The sequence below is a fragment of the Heteronotia binoei genome, chromosome 7 (genome assembly GCF_032191835.1).
Source record: "Heteronotia binoei isolate CCM8104 ecotype False Entrance Well chromosome 7, APGP_CSIRO_Hbin_v1, whole genome shotgun sequence".
In the NCBI taxonomy this organism is placed as follows: Eukaryota; Metazoa; Chordata; class Lepidosauria; order Squamata; family Gekkonidae; genus Heteronotia; species Heteronotia binoei.
The window spans coordinates 35,763,179-35,781,547 of record NC_083229.1 but is presented as its reverse complement, the minus strand read 5'-3'; the positions used below and the strand labels follow the sequence as shown (position 1 = coordinate 35,781,547).

General features: G+C 38.7%; 1 protein-coding gene across 50 annotated transcripts in view; it reads left to right on the top strand.

The window, feature by feature from the left end:
* Window positions 1-18,369, top strand: part of RIMS2 (regulating synaptic membrane exocytosis 2) — a 679,145-nt gene that overhangs the window by 600,901 nt on the left and 59,875 nt on the right. For 40 of the 50 annotated variants that reach the window (XM_060243358.1, XM_060243355.1, XM_060243365.1 and 37 more), the window contains 2 exons: window positions 1,032-1,204; window positions 4,626-4,937. In XM_060243358.1, coding sequence (XP_060099341.1) covers window positions 1,032-1,204; window positions 4,626-4,937 — 485 coding nt within the window. The remainder of the gene's footprint in view (window positions 1-1,031; window positions 1,205-4,625; window positions 4,938-18,369) is intronic. The other 10 variants (XM_060243382.1, XM_060243386.1, XM_060243384.1 and 7 more) reach the window with 2 other exon arrangements.

The following is an 18,369-nucleotide window of genomic DNA, read 5'->3' as shown; positions in this document are numbered from 1 at the left end:
TAGTAAATCAAATCAGCTGGCACTACTGTATAAACAGTCATCAGAGGTGTGGTACAAGGGTTGCAGCTCAAGGCATATATTGGAGCAATTATATTTATTGTTGAACAAACTGTTATGCAATGAAGCAGTAAGAACTTCTGAAACAGAGGATAGTTTCACCCCTCCAGAAGCACTCCCCTCTGTCTCATTTCGTGCCTTTCTCAAGACTCCCCAACTCACAACAATGGCTGTGGAAGGGCTTGGGGGACTCCACTTTGGAGAGAAAGATGGCAAAGATTCCTTCCATGAACATTCATGGCACTTCAGACCTAACCTAATGAATGCTTTTGAATGCTTGATTACAGGGTGACTTATTCAATACGACTGCCATGAGTTTTTATATGACTCTGTGTCAGTATTGTTTCCATATTGTGAATCATTAGTGCAACTCAGACTCACCCCAAGGAAAGGAAAATCTTTGCTATTTTATATATTTGTCTTTATTAATCTTTAGCATTTCACAGTTAATTAATCCAGAAGTACATACAAAATTATGTACAGGCTACAATAAAACAGGAATTCAGTGGCACCTTAATGACTAAAAATATGTATTCTAGCACCAAAAAGAATTAATTTGGGTAAGAATTCGGCCGTAGTAAGCCCTTCTTCAGCCTAAGTGGGTTCCATTTAACACTTTAGAAAGTTTGATTTGATGAATCAGCTTTCTGTGATCCCAGAATTAGACACACCTGTTCTGCTTTTTAAAGTTTTTGTTTGTTTAGCTGCTTTTAGCTATTGTTATATGATTTTATTTGTTTATGTAAGCCACTGTGACAATGTCACAAAAATGGCCAAGAAATTATTTAAATAAATAAAATCCAATAAAGCTTAGTTATTAAAATCTCATACTGCAGCTAGGACACATGAAAAATTAGAGATCCATTCATTCCTTGAGTCCTGTGAAGCTGGCAGCTGACACAGAAGTTTCAAAAAGGAAGAGGCCTGTAGTTGCAATGACCATCTCTATATATTCCTCTTTCTATTTTTTACAGTATCGGTCAGGGCGAGATCCTCAACGAGGCTCTGACAATATCTCCAACAAGTCTTCCGACAGTGATGTAAGTGATGTGTCAGCGGTATCAAGGACCAGTAGTGCATCTCGCTTCAGCAGCACTAGCTACATGTCTGTTCAATCGGAACGACCAAGAGGGAACAAGAAAATTAGGTAAGAAGGGGTAAAGTCAAGCACTTTCAAGTTGATATTAGACTGCAAATATCTCTTCCAGTGTTGTATTTAGAAAATATATATGTGTGTGTGTGTATATATATATATATATATATATATATATATATATATATATATATATATATATATATATATATATGCGCCAGGAGTGGCCAATGGTAGCTCTCCAGATGTGTTTTGCCTACAACTCCCATCAGCCCCAGCCAGCATAGCCAATGGCTGGGGCTGATGGGAGTTGTAGGCAAAAAACATCTGGAGAGCTAACGTTGGCCACCCCTGATATATGCCATCTCTCCAGATGATCTGCTTGTGTCTTAAAAAGTTAAACATGATAAAATCCTCAAACAGCATAGAAATAATTAAAATTAACAAAAAATTTAAAACCCAACCAGAGCACTAAAACAACATTTAAAAAGCCTAAAATGATTCAGTCCTCATGGTAATGGTAAAATGGTAAAAACTACTGCTGCTTCCAAAAGGTTTTCCAGAATGTCATTCTAGTTTTCTGTGTCAGATGGATTTTTTCTATATTAGGCATTTGAAGTCATTAATTACTTCCATAATGTATATATTATTTGTAATTCAAATCCCTAAAATACAGTGTTTGAATATACAATTTAAAGGCAGTTCTTTTTGTGAAGATGCTGTGTTTTGTAAGCATATATAATAAAGCTTTAGATGCAAATATTTATTAAACCTAATTATTTCCTTTGTGGAATCTAAAGCACAGTACATACACAACCTTTTTAGGTGTGGCAAGTAAACATTAATACAAATGTTTCCCCGAGATGTGTAGTTTGAACAATGGTATGTGAATGTTCCATTACTCAATAAAGGGACTAAGTAATTATATTTCCCCTAAGAACATATTGCATTTACTTTAAAAATGCAAAGTAAGTAAATCTCATATTTTAAGCACAGTGACATGTGAGGTGGAATTAGACTAGGGGGAAGATTTCCATATTATGATCTGTTTGTCCTATTTTGTTACGGTGAAATTGTATTGCCTCTTTATGTGATTTCCCCTCCCCCCCAATATTTATTTACAAGTGGGAACCTGTAATACTCATGGGGATCCCTTTTCCTCATGATCACAGCTCCTGGGCCTGGTTACCTCATTGTCAGTGAGGGCAGGGGGGAGGGGTGAGGACTGCCACAACTAGGCTGTACCCGATGCCTTGGTTTCCGGCTGAGTGTGGGGGGAGCAAGGATTCCCACACGCCCCTGCCTGACTCCTTTGCAGCTAGCTTGTGGAGGTGGTGGCAAGGACTTTCATGCCTCCCTACCCAAGTCCTATTGCCAGGTCAGTGTGCAAATAGACTTGCTGGCTCTGTGGGATGGAGCAGCAAGGAGTCTCATGCCCTCACACCCATCCCTCCTTCTTGCCTGCTGGGTTGGGGAAGCTACATGACTTCCCACATGACTCCCTGATTTCTGGCTTGGCTGCAAGGATTGCCATGCCTCTGCACTCAACTCCCTGGTTGCTGGCTTGGCAGGGGGAAGCAAGGACTTCTGCTCTCCACTACTTCTTTGTCAGCTTGGTTAAGGGGCAATGAGGGCTTCTTCCCACATTGCCACCAGTAAACTCTGCGAGGGCTCCCCCCTCATTGCTGCTGCTGATGGTGAGTCCTTCACGACTCTCAGTGTCAGCTGCCAGGACCACCAAGGCATGACACTGGTGAGCCCCACACAGCTTCCAGCCTCCACTGAGGTTTCCTGCAGTTGCAAGACACAGGAGGAGGAGGAGATAGGTAGGTATATTGTCAATGCCTGCGCAGACAATGCTTTGGGGTGTATTTTCAGGAAAGTCTATTGGTGAGGCCCCAATCTGCAGATTTAGATATTCACATATGAAGGCAACATGTCACAATTAGGTATATACTAATTAAATAATATTTATTAATTAATTTAAAATATTTTAACACCTCCATGTCTTTCTGCTAACAACTTAAGTCAGGGAGCAACATAAATTCAGAAATTATTAAAATATTTTAATTAAAACATCAAACAGAAAATAGTGAATATAGAATACATTTAAAATTGCATTAAAGCCACCACTATCCTGTAGTTAACTATTATAACAAATTAACAATTCACTAACAATAAACACTATGGAAATCAGAAATAAGAGGATTTTTAAAAGTCAGTCCCCAAAACGTTTAAGATGTTATTATGCAAGATGTGGAATTTAAACTTCATAACTGAAATAGAAACAGTCATCCAAAGCACTAACCACTTGAATTTTAGGACCAAATGCATTTTAGTTGTTTGTTTTATTTTGAGGATTTCTATCCTGCTGTTCCTGCCAAGGCTGGCTCAGGGCAGGTTACAGCATAAAAACATGTAGTACAATAATTTTCTCTTAAAAATCATTAAAATTACATCAATTAAACCACAAGATGTTTATGTTGGAAATCTGTGATCAGATATCTAGATGCTTAATCTTTAAAAAGCAGGGGAGATTATGGGTCAGTGCCACTGTGGGAGAGATAGCTGTCATCTTTTTATTGCAGCAAATATAAGTTCTGTGGAACAGTATCTGCTGGGAAAACATCATGAGGAGGCTGACACTGTCACAACCTAACTTCTTCAGCTGCTTTTTACTGTTAAAGAAAATGACAGAGGATCCACATAATTATTGACTTCCTCAAAGTAGCTGCATATGGGTAGAGATTATTCTTCTCTCCCTAGAAGATATGTCCAGTTTTCCTTTGGCCTGAATGGGAGACTTCTTATTCTACCCAAGCCATGTTAGCAGGAGCCCAGAAAGATAATCCTCAATACTCTTAAAGACAAGATGAAACTGATTATTTCTTCTTAACAAAAGCCTCCATGGGGTGAAATATTGGCTGTGGGGATTTAATTTCCTCATTACACTTTACAAAAGGTCATTAGTTTGGCCACGAGGAATGCCTGTGTATGTCTACAGAATTCAAGCTAGACTTTTTACTGGCATATATGTAGAGTGGCTGTGTTAGTCTGAAGCAATAGAACAAAGTTTGAGTCCAGTTATTCAGAAGTCTGCCTGCACCCAAAAGCTTATACCAAGAATTAAACTTTGTTGATCTGAAAGGTTCCATGGGACTCAAACTTTGCTCTATGGCATATATGTAGTAACAGCAGATTTATTTCAAAATAAGTATTCTCTAAAATTCTGCCTACATAGATAACCTTTACTCTGGTTTAGAGACTCCTGGGGGAGAAACTATACTATAATTATTTTCTGGACTACACCCAAGAATTGACCAGCACCTTTGTTTTTGTTATTGCATTATTCTATTTGTTTGCCCTTTCTTTTCAATTCCTTTTTACCTGTTAAATGCATGTTTGGTTTCTGTCCAATCCTAATTTACTTCTGTCTTCTTTTTTTGCATGTTCCTTCAATTTTTGTTTATTTCAGAAGATCAAGTGAGGAAAGAAAAGAGGGAGGGGAAGAAGGGGAGGAGGAGATATTTCCTGAGGAGGAGGTATTTATTGAGGAGAAGCAAGAAGAGGAAGAGGTGGAGAATCAGGAAAATGAGGAAATTGTAAAGGATGAACAAGTTGATGAAAAGGGGGAAGGGGGAAGGGAAGAGGAGGCAGAAAAATGTGATAAAGAGGAGAACAAAGGACCTGAAGAAGATGAAAGGGTTCAAGATGATCAAACTGAGGAAGGGGCAAAAACAAGCGATAAAGAGGAGTTACAAGCGAGATACTCACAAGATGATCTCAGGTAAAAATTGATAGTCAGTAGTGTACACATTTCTTTGAAACCTGACCCTATGCCCTGCACCATGCTATTCTCCTTCCTTTGCAATAGTTTATTTATAATCCCTTTGTCTTTACACCATTTAATATTATAATAGATGAGCTAAAGCTCATTTCAGTGAACTTGTTTTACATAAGAAACATGGATCTATGCTATATGAGCCAATTGTTAGGAGCACATGTTATGAGCTGATGATCCCTAGTTCAAATTCATTGAGAATTCATCTTACCTCAAAGGCAGGAAGAGAAAGTGCTATGTGACATAGCTAGTTTTCAGTGTGTACAGTAGAATAGTAAATGTAGTTTGGCTCAAATCTGATGGTTTCCTGTGCCTATCCATGACACTGGAAGCATCATCCTAAGCAGAGTTGCACCTGTTGACTTCAGTGGACCATTGATTCCAGTTTACCTAGAAAGGTGTAACTGTCCTTAAGATGGCACAGTAGGTGGTCTGGCCAAATACAGAGTCATGAAGGGGTACAATGTGTTCTCCTCCATGGACTCCCTGTAAATATTCATGACACATACCACATGTGCCATAATGAGCGGCAGTTATTGAGCTACTCAGGGAAAGTGCTATAGAAATAAACAGTATTTTTAAAAGCTTTCAAAAACAGTAGTATTGTAGTATTTTTCAACTTATGTGCAATAAACTATTTTAGGAAAATTAATGTGGTGACCTCACAGCAAAAAGGATCTTTCATATTTTCAGATATGATCATTACTGTATAATAATTATAACAATAAGTATATGGGTTGGATTTTAAAGTGTTTTTCATACATATGAATTTTTACATTCTTAATCTGCTGAGTAGGAAGCTAATATTTCAACTGTAAAATTAAGGCTCATTGATATCCATGAAACCTATGCATGTAAAGATTAAAGAGGCAGTTATTGCACCTTTGTTGAAGAAATCTATATTGGATAAAGGGCTTCTGACCTATTTCAGGCCAATTTAAATTTGTGGGGTTTTTACTTGGTAAGGTGATTAAATAGGTGGAAGAAGAACAGGATTTTTCGATAATATATCTCCTGTTGATCCTGGTTCAGATATTATTTGGAGATAGAGACTGTTTTGGTGGGCAGTCTACCTTTACAGATGGGCAGGAAGGAAATCTACAGATGGACAAGAGGAACTCATCCATTCTTACCTTTTTTGATTTATCAACAGTCTTTGACATGGTTGATCATACATGATATGAAACCATTAAGAATTTGGAATGGAGATAAAAGGTGCACTGATCTGCATTTGGTTAGGTCATTTTTATCTGATTCCACCCAAAAAATATTGTTTAGAATAAGAATGAGTATGTGATATTGCCTTCACTTTCTACATGGATCTTACCTCTCCTTGATGTTCTTTAATGTGTGTGTCATACTTTTAAGTGAAACTATACAGAACTGGGGAGATTAATGTCATCAATTTGCTGATGACACATCACTCTATCTTTAAAGAATCCTCCATTAGTGGCTGAGTTTAGGCTTTTAGATACTTGTGGACAAAGTCAGTTTAGTGATTACTTGATGACATGGATTGTGTATTTTAATTTGTTTTAACTGTTTGTGATTGTTCTTACTGGGTTTTTGTAAGTTTCTTTGGTCCCTGCTGGGCAAGGGGACGAAAGCTGGTCTAGGAGCTTTTAGATACCAGTGATTTTTTTAGATACAAGTAATTTGTTCTTCTAAGTCATTCATGTAAAACAGTATAGGCTGACTGTTTTTTTTTTAAGTTTTATTTTTTGGGGGGAGGGTTACAGATTGGAAAACTTATGGGGTATAGTGGTGTGAGTTTAGTCAAAAGTGCAAAATTACTTCAGGCTACTGGTAGTGAAAGCAAAGTTTTATTATCTGAAAGAAATTAAAACTCTGCAAATAATATGTATGCTGTTCTTGTGATATTTGTGCATTCCTGTACATGGAATAGATCAAGCAGCAGATTGTACCTTCTAGAACATAGAATTTTCAAACTGCATTTATGTTCATGAAGCATGGGAGTGAAGGATTTTGCTTGGTTCTCTTCCAACTTCCAACCTGTTTCTGCATAGGAACCTAAACAGACACACTGAAGAAGGAAAAAAGATTGTTTACCTGAAAATACAGTGCTTTGCATAGTCTTACATGCAGTTACACATCCTGTCTAGTTTCACCATTGTTGATGCAATTTCCTTGGGTTCCACAGTAATGAAAAAGGAACAGAAGGCACTTATTCTGACACATGAAATGAAGAAAAATTCTAGAGAAGACTAAAGGCAAAATAGCCTACTGTTTTTAAAACTCTAGAAGTTTCTGTGAAATCCCAAATGTATGGCTACAGAAGTAGCCAACAAAGAATAGCAGTTAAATTATCAGCAGCTCCTGTTCTATAGTCATTAAGTACTGCAATGAAACTGCAATAAACAATGGCTAGCATCCAAAGGCCTTCTTGGAGAAGCCGATGCCACTTCCTTTTATTCAAGGTTTTTTTTCCATGAGCTGCAGCCCGCACTACATCCCATACCATTTCATAGGGCATGGCAATCATAGGAATAGTTGAGGGGGAGCACCAGGGGTTGCAGTAAGAAGGAAGGGAAAGGAAAGCTCATTGCATGCATGAAACTCAGCAGAATCTAATCCATTGTCTAATGGTAACTGGTACTTCAGTTTAAGTTTATAAATGTTTATAAATGGCAATGAAAGTTACAAAACACACAGAACCACTCTCCCCCATGAAGATGTTTGACTCAACAGATACCCACAGCCATGGCATTACATGTGTGTAATGTGTGTAACCATGGCTACACAAGTGTTGAAGATCTTAAAGTTGATGGGAAAATATCACTTTGGGGAAAAAAAGAATTTTCCTTTTATGTAATCAAAGTTATTTTGCTCAGGCATATAGCCTCCAGTCTTGTATAAATTAAACACAGCAAATAAAGATTGCCTGAGAAGTTATTTTGTTTTATATTCAATTACAAAAAGAACATTTTCTGTAGGCATTGGTTTGAAAGCATCTCTTTGTTCTTTAAAAAGTAAAATTCATCTTGAACTAAGAAATGCATCCTTTGAACTATAGAAAGTTTTTTTTAATTGTTTTAAGTATTTAGTTTCTTCAGTGAATCATACTTCAGTGAATTAAATTTGTAACAGTCTTAAGTCATTCATAGCTTTCTATGTTCAGGGAATGCTGCTTCCTTCGCTGAATAATTCTTGTTTGTAAAGTCATAATTACTCTAAAAAAATGAGATACCTTTAGATCTGCTGTCATCTCTTTATGTTCTGAGATCTCCCTTTATTCTTTATATCTTTCTCTGAGATTTGACAAGGCTCAGATTTCGCAAATATTTTGCAGTTATAAAATATACTCTGGCAGCATCTCATAAAACTCATTCACTCAATGTATATTTAAAGGTTTCGTAGATCATGTTCTTGGCATAACCTTAGCAATATATAAAGCCATTTCACTCTTTTTTTAAAAATCAGCTTCCATCATGGGAATTTGGAACAGAAAAGCTGTTTCTCTGCTGCAAGGCTGCTTCTACACAATGGTGATTCTCTGTACAGCTTTCATTGCTACTGTACATGCAAAGGAATTCACATGGGCTATGGAACTTCAGATAGCAGTTTTCTTTGCACTTTCCTTGCTTCAGCACCCCAAAGGCTGCTTTTTCAGGCTTTTTAACAAACCAACAATTGAGATGTCACTCCCAGCACATTTCCTTTTATAGACTGGGGATTTTAAATCCAAAAGTTGACCACAGAGAACACTGTCTACTGCCAAAAGGTATGCTATCCTTCACTTCCACATTTGTTTTTGTTTTACTATACTACACTACTGTGTACTTACCCTACCTACTGGCTACACACTCATAGACCCACACCTCTTTCTAAAGCCCGGGCCTTATTGGTCTATAATTTGTATGTTACACATTAACCGTTTTCACACACAGCTTACCTCGCAGTCACAATCCTGTTCCCTCCACAGCGTCTGTCCGATTTCCCACCATCTGCGCCGGAGTTACAGGAAGTGCCATGGCTTTTGCGTAGCAAACGTAAACTGGGTTTTAGTGGTTTACGTTTGCTACGCAAAAGCTGCGGCACTTCCTGTAACTTCGGCACAGGTGGTGGGAAATCCAACCAGACGCTGCGGAGGGAACAGGATTGTGACTGTGAGGTGAGCTGTGTGCGAAAATGGTCATTGTTTTTATGGAGGTTTTTTATTATTTTACTGTGATATTGTATTGTATTATGTTTGTAATCCACCCTGAGCCTGCTTTGGCTGGATGGGCAGAGTAGAAATCCTATCAAACAAATAATAATAAATAAATAATAATGTATGAAAGAGCCACATGTGGCTTCAAACTGCAGTTTGGCCACCCCTGCACTATAGCATTATAAAAACCTATCTGCTAGGTCCACTGAATTCCCAGCTTTCATTTTTTCCAAATCTCTATCCTCTTTTATTGAAGTGGTGTAATGGGAGAGGTATAGCCTCACAACAAAAAGAGCTAAAGATGTGTGTGTCTATTTGCATGTATGAGTGTTAAGTGTCTGTGATGACCCATATATGTTAATGACCTTCAGAATGTCCTATCATTAACAGCCTTGCTCAGGTTTTGCAAACTGAGGGCCGTGGCTTCCTTGACTGAGTCAATCCATCTCATATAGGGTCTTCCACTTTTCCTTCTGTCTTCAACTTTTCCTGGCGTTATTGTCTTTACCAGTGAGGCTGCAATTTGAAGGAGAAGACTGCTGTAGGAAAAAAGGAGCATTTTAACCCTTTTCCACTTGTACCATCTGTCTGCCGAAAATTGTTCCGCCACAAAATGATCTTATACCCACAAGGGTAGCAATATGGATCTTTTGCTTTGTGGGATAAAAACAACTTGTGGGGACATTTTCCAATGACATCCCCTACAAATTGCAGCCTCAGCAGCTTCATTCATGGAGGGAGTCACAAGTCAAAATGCATCCACACAGCAAAATGCATCCACACAGCCGCCCTGAGCCATTCGTGGGAAGGGCGGGATATAAATCCCAAATAAATAAATAAATAAATAAAACTGATGGGGAATCAGTTGCTTGATCCAATGAAAGCAGAAGCCCGGGGTAGAGCAACAGCGACTGCAGAATTGGTCTAAGTCTGTTGAAGTCAATGAGTTTAGAAGGGTGAAACTCTGCTTAGGACTACACTGTGAGTCACTTTAAAATAGGCACAAACTTTTAATCACTTTTTAAAAATATGGATACCTTTTTGCAAAAATCTCTGGCTTCAGAATTTGATAAGTGCCAGGAACATCATTATTGACAGTCCATTAAAATGTGGTGGTTTGTGTGACAGGTTGAGCCAGAAAGACAGTCCATTTCCTCATATGAAAAATATTTAGGGACTGCTATGTGACTCAGGCTCATCGGTTATTTGCTTGATATTTTCAGACTCATCTGAAAGGTTATTTTCAGTTTTGTTTGTAACATGATATTTATTTATTTTGGTGTAAGAATCATGTTTATGGGACTGTAACTACTTTTTTCAGCAGCTTTTCTAGAGTTGTAGGTAGGTTAGGCAGTTAAAATATATACAGAGCCATTACCATTTCACCTACCTGGTCTTCCCTCTTACTTACAGTCACCAACAGAGTAGCCCAGGCCCCTTTAATAATCACCTCTCACTCAGGCCCCTTTAATAATCACCTCTGCACAGAGCTATTGAGACTGGGGACTCAAACACTGCTTCATTCACACACTGCCACTATTTATTTAATATACATAGAATGAAATCTTAGCTTCTGTTTTTGCATCTTTCCCTGAGACAACCAGCCCACAGGGCTAAACAAACAAGGTTAACTTTTTCTTATGGTTTGACTACCACACTGAAACTGCCTTTATTGGGACTGGTATGAAAATGAACTGAGGCATAAACAGCACATGCGATCACCCACTGACATAGGGGACAAGAAAAGGGGAAGGGAGGGTGGGCAAAACCCATGTGGCAAAGGGGGGACTAGAGGTGGGCAGGGTAGCACCTTAAATGGCTTTCTTGGAAACCCCATCCCCTAGCCATTTCCAGCCCCTGGGATAGGTCTGGCAGTAGGCTTAAGTTTCCTATGCTTGTTGCAGTCCAGCTCCCTCCCCATTTCCCACCCCTCTAGCGAGATCTTCCCCATCCACCATCACCCTCTTTGACCTTCCCCTACCCTCCCTGCAGGGCCGCAAACAGGACCTCTGGTAAATCAACTGCCTTCCTCACTAACATTCCATCAGCTTCCATTAGACATTCTTATGGAGAGGTGGAACCTAAACTATCTGTCACAGGGTCTGTTTGATTTGTAAAATAATGGCTTAAGAAATACAATTAGATTATAACCAAAGGCTACTGGGAAAAAAGCCCAAAGAAAAAACCCCACTGACATAAATGCTTACAGGAAAAAAAGCCCCCATGGAAACATGTCCACATGGAAAAATGCCGAGATGGAAACAAACCCACATGGAAAGAAGCCCACATGGTAAAAAGCCTCCATGGAAAAAAGCCCCCATGGGAAATATGTAAAGCACCACAGATGTTTATAGTTGTGGATAACCATTAATAATATTTTGTTATTATTTTAAGATTAAAATAAGTCATATTCACATACAACAAAAAGTGACCATTTTGTTATTTTATATTGTTATTTTAGGATTAAAATATGTCATATTCACATGCAACAAGAAGTGACCATTTTGTTATCAATTAACTTTATTAAAGAAAAACAATAATAACAGAAATTAAACTCTGCATAGAAATATATATTTAAATAATATTAAATACTTTAACTTCATTAATTTACAATATTTCAGACTTTTTAATGTTAATACATTGTGGTACACCCAGTGACCACGACAAAAGACTATCTAACCCTAATAGTAAAGGCAACAATTATTTAACAACAACAATAATAATAACTCAGATATAATTCTTCGTTGCAAATGAGCCAATCTCTTTAAGCAACTAAGTTTATCTTCCACCTGCTCATATTGTTGCACAGAAGTGGCAACCATGTAATGTAGTGCCTCATATTTCTTCTTTTCTACCTCTAGGCGATCTGCCTGTGCATTAGCCAATGTTAGTTTGTGACAAGCCAGGTCCCTCTGCAATCCATCGAATAGAGACCACACGCTGGGGTGACTGAAATGGAACAAGGAATTAAGAGCATTGTGCCCCCACAACAGTTTATCTGGAATCAATAGCTTCATTATTTCAAACATTCTATTATAGGTGTCCATGTTCTTTTTTTGAAGTAAAATGTAAATACATGGTGGGTATGAATTACCCACTTTGGCATGCCACGTGTACTGTTGGTAAAACATATTTGGCACTTTATCAAAGGTGCCATCTCCATAGATGGTATCTTTGTTTAATTCAAGCATAAGATCTCTATCACCTAAAACCAGAATTCTGTCTGGATTTTTCCACACCAGAATTGTGAAGTAGCAGTTGCCTATACTTTTCAGGAATGTCAAAATGTTTTTTGGGTTAGGCAAATTACTGCCTGCTCTGTGATAGCTTCTCTTTCTTAAATAGCAGAAGTAGTTAAGGCCTCATAGATCTAAGAAGCTAAGCAGGACTGACTCTGGCAAGTATCTGGAAGGAAGAAATCAATAAACATAGTTGGAATTAATTAAAAAAAACCCAGTATAATGGAGATCCACTGGTATCTCAGGCTCTGAGGGGGGCTGTTTTTTGAAGTTGATGCACCAAATTTGCAGCATAGCATCCAGTGCATCCCCCCAAAATACCCTCCAAGGTTCAAAAGGATTGGACCAGGGGGTCCAATTCTATGAGTCCCAAAAGAAGGTGCCCCTATCCTTTATTATTTCCTATGGAGGTAAGGCATTTAAAAGGAGCATGGTCCCTTTAGAAGTGATGGCCAGAACTCCCTTTGGAGTTCAATTGTGCCTGTCACAACCTTGCTTCTGGCTCCACCCCCAAAGTTCCCAGATATTTCTTGAATTGGACTTGGCAACCCTGTTCCATGGCAACCCTATTCCACAATTATAAACATCTGTGGTGCTTTACATATTTTTCCATGGGGGCTTTTTTCCATGGGGGCTTCTTTCAGTTTGGGCTTTTTTCTGTGTGGGCTTCTTTCCATGTGAGTTTATTTCCATGGGGGCGTTTTTCCATGGGGGCTTTTTTCCTGTGAGCATTTATGTCCATGGGGTTTTTTCTTTGGGCTTTTTTCCTTTGTGCTTTTATCCTAGAACCATAACCAAATAAGCACAGCAACACTTCTGAATAAAATATACTCAGACATCAAACTCATCCAATCTTATAGGTAGCCAAGATCAAGGAAAGGGGAATTGAATTGCATTGAATGACTGTCCTCTGCTAAGAGAGGAACTTTTCTCCATCAGAGCAGGCCTTCCTTTGGTGGTGCAAGACTCTTCTTCTACAGCAAGGCTTTTCACTTAACAGAATGGAGTCATTGGATCCAGCCCATTTTAGCAGCAATCTTTTCCAAAGCCAGTTTAGATTGTCATTCTAAAACCCAGTTCAAATCCCTGCTCTGGCATGCAACTCACTGGGTGATTTGGGGACACCCCCTTTTAAGAACAGCACTATTCCAGGACTTAAAGTACATGGCCAGCTGGCCACAATATTCTCCAGTTCTCCCAAACACTGTCATCATTGGATCATGCACACCAGCTATAAACCAGGCCATTAAAAAGCATGCATCAAAAGATCCTCAAGGAAAAAACACAGTTTGGCATCATAATGCACCATCATATTGTACTGGAAGATAAGTCAAAATGAGCTGATCGGTATACTTCACAGGTTATTATATTCCGCATCTAGAACAGATGTTTCTCGTGAGGTCAGGATATAATATTTGTTCTTCCTGTTAGAGGCCCCCTTATATTAATAATATCCTTAGAAAAGTACAGCCTTATCATGGAGTCAAACAGGATTCTAGCAGTACATCAGCATCCTGAGATCTCCTTAACAAGCTACAACTTCTTAAATGTGGGTGCAACCATTTGCCATTGCCCTGGGCAGATCAAGAAACAAATGTTACAGAAATTCCTTGAACCAATTCCAAATAATTTCTGACTGGACTGCATTTGACATTGTGCAGTCCATCTGTCTGGATGTTGACAAGAGGACACTGCATAGAAGACAAGCTTTGCATAGTCTAAAAGAGAATTCTGACAGTACCACCAACATACAGATCTGCTTCCTGTTCTTGCAATGTGTGGCATTACTATGCCGTCCTGCCATAGTTCACTTAAGTCTGGATATCTCAATTTACCCCTTTCCACCATCTACAGGTCTCCCTAATGGATTAACCAACAAATACTGAGCACTATTCTTGAAGTAGTTTTCTCAACATCAAGACTAAGAATAGGCCTGCCAGCAACACCTATGCCGTCTGTTGTACAGTTTGGCCTTGGAGCTTCCCAAATTGCTTCTTTCATTTCCTACACAGCTCTTTCGCCTACTTCTTCTGCAATCTGTATTTCTACTATTATTTAATTAATTTGTAACCTATCCTTCCTTCAGGTGCTCAGTACAGTGTTCTGTCCCCACAAGAAGTTTTTAAGATAGTTGAGAGTGAAAGGTGATGACTTGTCTATATTTAAATCCACTTCTCTAGCTAGTACACTACATTGCTTCTTATTGGCTGTCTTGGTATTTATCTCCATATCTGCAGTTTTTCCTCCCCATTGGGATGAAACTGGCTTTGAGAGTTGCTAAGATTCCCTGACAGGAACATCTTGAGGTAGGCTCTTCACTGGCCTAATTTCCTTTCATGGCTTTTGGGGGATGTCCCACATTTCTTTTTGAGTGTGAGCTGTGGTTTTTAGTAAATCTAGTTCTGTTTGAAGTGTTAGAAAGCCTAGGTGCCTGTACCTTCTGGAAAATGGGAACCTATCCATACTTCTACCACTATCAAGGAGGCACCTATCAAGAATCACAACATACTTGGTAGCATGCCACATTTCTACCCACTCTTTGTTGAACCTTCAGAGTTCTGAAGCATTTTAGGCAGCATTTCCTTCTTTGTTCTCATGTTCTTTCTTAAACTCCAGATGAATGAAGATGCATATTGTGGGTGGCATAGGCTGGTCTTATCTTAACCCTACTTTCTAGGGTTGGCAGAGGGTTCCTTAGAAAATGTTTATGTTCCCAGACATGGCATGTCCTTTCGCAATGTAAACTAGCGGAGGAATATTGAAGGAAACAAATCTTGTTGCTATAACACTGTTTTGTGGTGTACACTAGATTCCCAGGAACTTTGCCTACAGCATAGTGAGATGTGTATTGCAACTGTAGGTGAAAAGAATCCTGAATCCTGAAAAGGTGTCCTCTTTGCTCCCTGTTCTGAGCAGTGTTCCTTCTAAGCTGAGTTAGTGTGAGCTAACTCACATTTTTTTTAGCCCCTGGCTCACATATTTTTGTCTTAGCTCAGGAAAAATGACCCCTGAGCAAGCTAATTTATGCAGTAGCTCACAACTTTAATGGAACTCACAAAGTAGAATTTTTGCTCACAAGACTCCACAGCTTATAGGGAGTATTGGTTCTGAGTACATTCCTGGTTCCTTTTCAGGGTGTATCATATATGATTTTGGCACTGAAACACTCTTGGTTACCTTAGTTGGCAACCTGAACCATGGATTGCATCCCTGTTGGGTTTCTAGGAATTTTCAGTGACCTTTAATACCATCTGATAAAGGGAGTTTTGAATCTCAAAAGCTCATCCTGAATAGCTTTTTGGTCTGTAAGGTACAAATAGACTCAAATCTATCTGTTTCATTGCAGAACAGCAGGGGTACCTTGTGAAGCTATTTTAACACTGCCAGTCACAGTACCCTTGGTACTGCTTAGTGGGAATGGGATTGGGATGTACCATATGTTGGTGGTTCCAGACATTCCTGGAAGTGATGCTAGGAAACTGATATTCTTCCTCATGGCCTTTGACTTGTGAGGGTCCTGCAAGGTTTTCTTATCTATTTATCATCTTTATGAAACTTGATTCTGAATTTTCACCCACATATTGAAAGCATCATCAACAGTTGGGAGTATGGTGTCATCAGTACATAGATGACACCCAGATTTATCTCTTTTTTCCATCTGATCCTAAGGAACCTGTGGATCAGTTAAGCTTTGTATAGCTTTTAATTATTTAGTTTATACAAAACATGTTTATGCCTTTCCACCTGATGTAGACCCCCAAGGAAGCACACAATCAAAAACATAAAAATAAACTTTAAATACATGTATAATAAATAAAACAACAATAAAGTGAAATGCATGAACAGGAAAGAGGATCAGTGAGGAACTCCAAATAAAAAATTCTTTACCTGCTTGCAATATATCATGATGGAGAGGGACAGGCAAATCTCTCTGGTGAGGGAATTCCATAGTTTCAGTGCCATGACTCAGAAGCTCTTTTCTTGAATTGCCACCCCATCTGGCCTCACATGATAGGAGCATCAGAAGCAGGGAATCTGGAAGTGGTCCTTAAGGTATGACCTCAGATTGGTTCCTGAAGTTAGTTGGAGCCTGTGTAGGGATACACAGAAACTTTACAGTGTTTTTTGGGGGGTGAGCATTTAGACAGAACTAATAGCTACTTTTCTGCTGATTTCAGATTTTTATTTTTTTTATATATATGTTGGATATAGTAGTTTTGAGGTCATGGTTTTTATCTGAAGCTCAAGCCCTGAGCCTGCCTCAGCGGGGAAGGCGGGATACAAATTGAATTAAATAAATATATAAAATGTAGCTGTTGCTTTTAATCTATTTTTCAGCATTTGTACTTTTCATTTGTTATTCTTTTTATCAATTATTGTTGTAAATGTTTTGAATGTCTGCAATATTTGTCTTTCTAAGCTGCTTGCCTTAAGCAAAGAAGAAAGGCAAAAATAAACAGGAATCATTGTCTGTATATGTGCTTTATCTTTCTTTCTTATTTAGGGAAGGCAGTTAGCGATCTATATAAATACTTTAAAGAAAGAAAGAATGTGCACCATTCAGATGTTGGATCCAAATATGTTTTTTTTTCAAGCTTGCGGGAAGTGCCTTCTCCTTATGGAAGGGCTGCTTTCTACTTCATACTAGAGCAGGGGTGGCCAAACAGAGCCACATAGAATAAATGTCAGATGTTTAAGAGCCGCAAGACATGAACATCAGTTGTTTGAGAGCAACAAGACAGGAAGGAAGGAAAGAAGGAAGATAGACAGACAGACAGATAGATGAGGGAGGGAGGGAGGGAAAAGTGGAAAAGAAAGCAACTTTAACTTTAAATGCATTCTCCAAGACAGCTGACGTGACAGTGGGGGCTTTGAGAGTCACACAATATGTGTGAAAGAGCCACATGTAGGTCCTGAGCTGTAGTTTGGCCACCCCTGTGCTAGAGCAATAGAAAATAAAGGTCAAACCAAGACTTAGTCTATGCATGCATTAGAATGATGTCAGAATTGAATGGTAGACTGCTGACAGACTGGTTTGTTCCACATCAGATTGATAGTGAGTCATCACATAGAAAATATAAAATATGCACAGGTGGTTAATACCTTAGATAAAAACCTTCTCGTTGCTGAACTAGTTTCCTATTTCCAGGAAGTCTGTAATGCAGAGGAGTATTCAAAACTAGAATTGATCACCTGTAGTCTGATGTGATGCTGGGAGTTCAGTGAATGAGTTTCCAAGTGGTTTTTTTTTTAATGTTAAAAGGCAGACATACTTAACCTTGGTCTGTCTGCTACAGCTGCTTTCACATGCCATGTGAGAAAAGCCATATAGGAGCTTTGTTATGGAATTCCCATGAAATGGTGCTGTCTAATCTACCTTCTTATTAGTACCTCATTCTCTTGAATGCATAGACCAGATTCTGCACAAGATCTTGGACAGCATTTTGCACAGTCTGTTATCGCACTGTGTGAACTCATGTGCAAACTCTTCCACATATGTTTGTGGAATAGCGCTAGTGGTGGTTTTCCTTCTTCTCATTGTTCTTTTGATCATCCCAGAAAATCTAAATTTGGTTACCTGTAACTGTCGTACATTGTGAGTGGCCCATGCAGAAATCATCCACATTTTATAGTTGTCTGTCCAAACTTATGAGTCTTAAACATGGAAACCAACAGTCTTCTGTCAGGCTGATAAGTGGGAGAAGTGGTCTCTCCACATTTTTTCTGTGACTTGTGAAGGGTTTTCTGTATATTATGATTATGTGGACCCCTAAAGAATAGTTGCAGGTAGCCACCTTTCCTCTCTTTAAGAGAACTATATCTTCCCTAGGATACCACAGTATGAAAATACAGAGAAGCAATGATCTATAGACAATACAAAAATATTTCAGTAAGAAAAAATTGCACCATCAGTTTGATCTCTGAGCAAAATAAATTGGAGGGTCAGATGATCTGTAGCTAGGATACA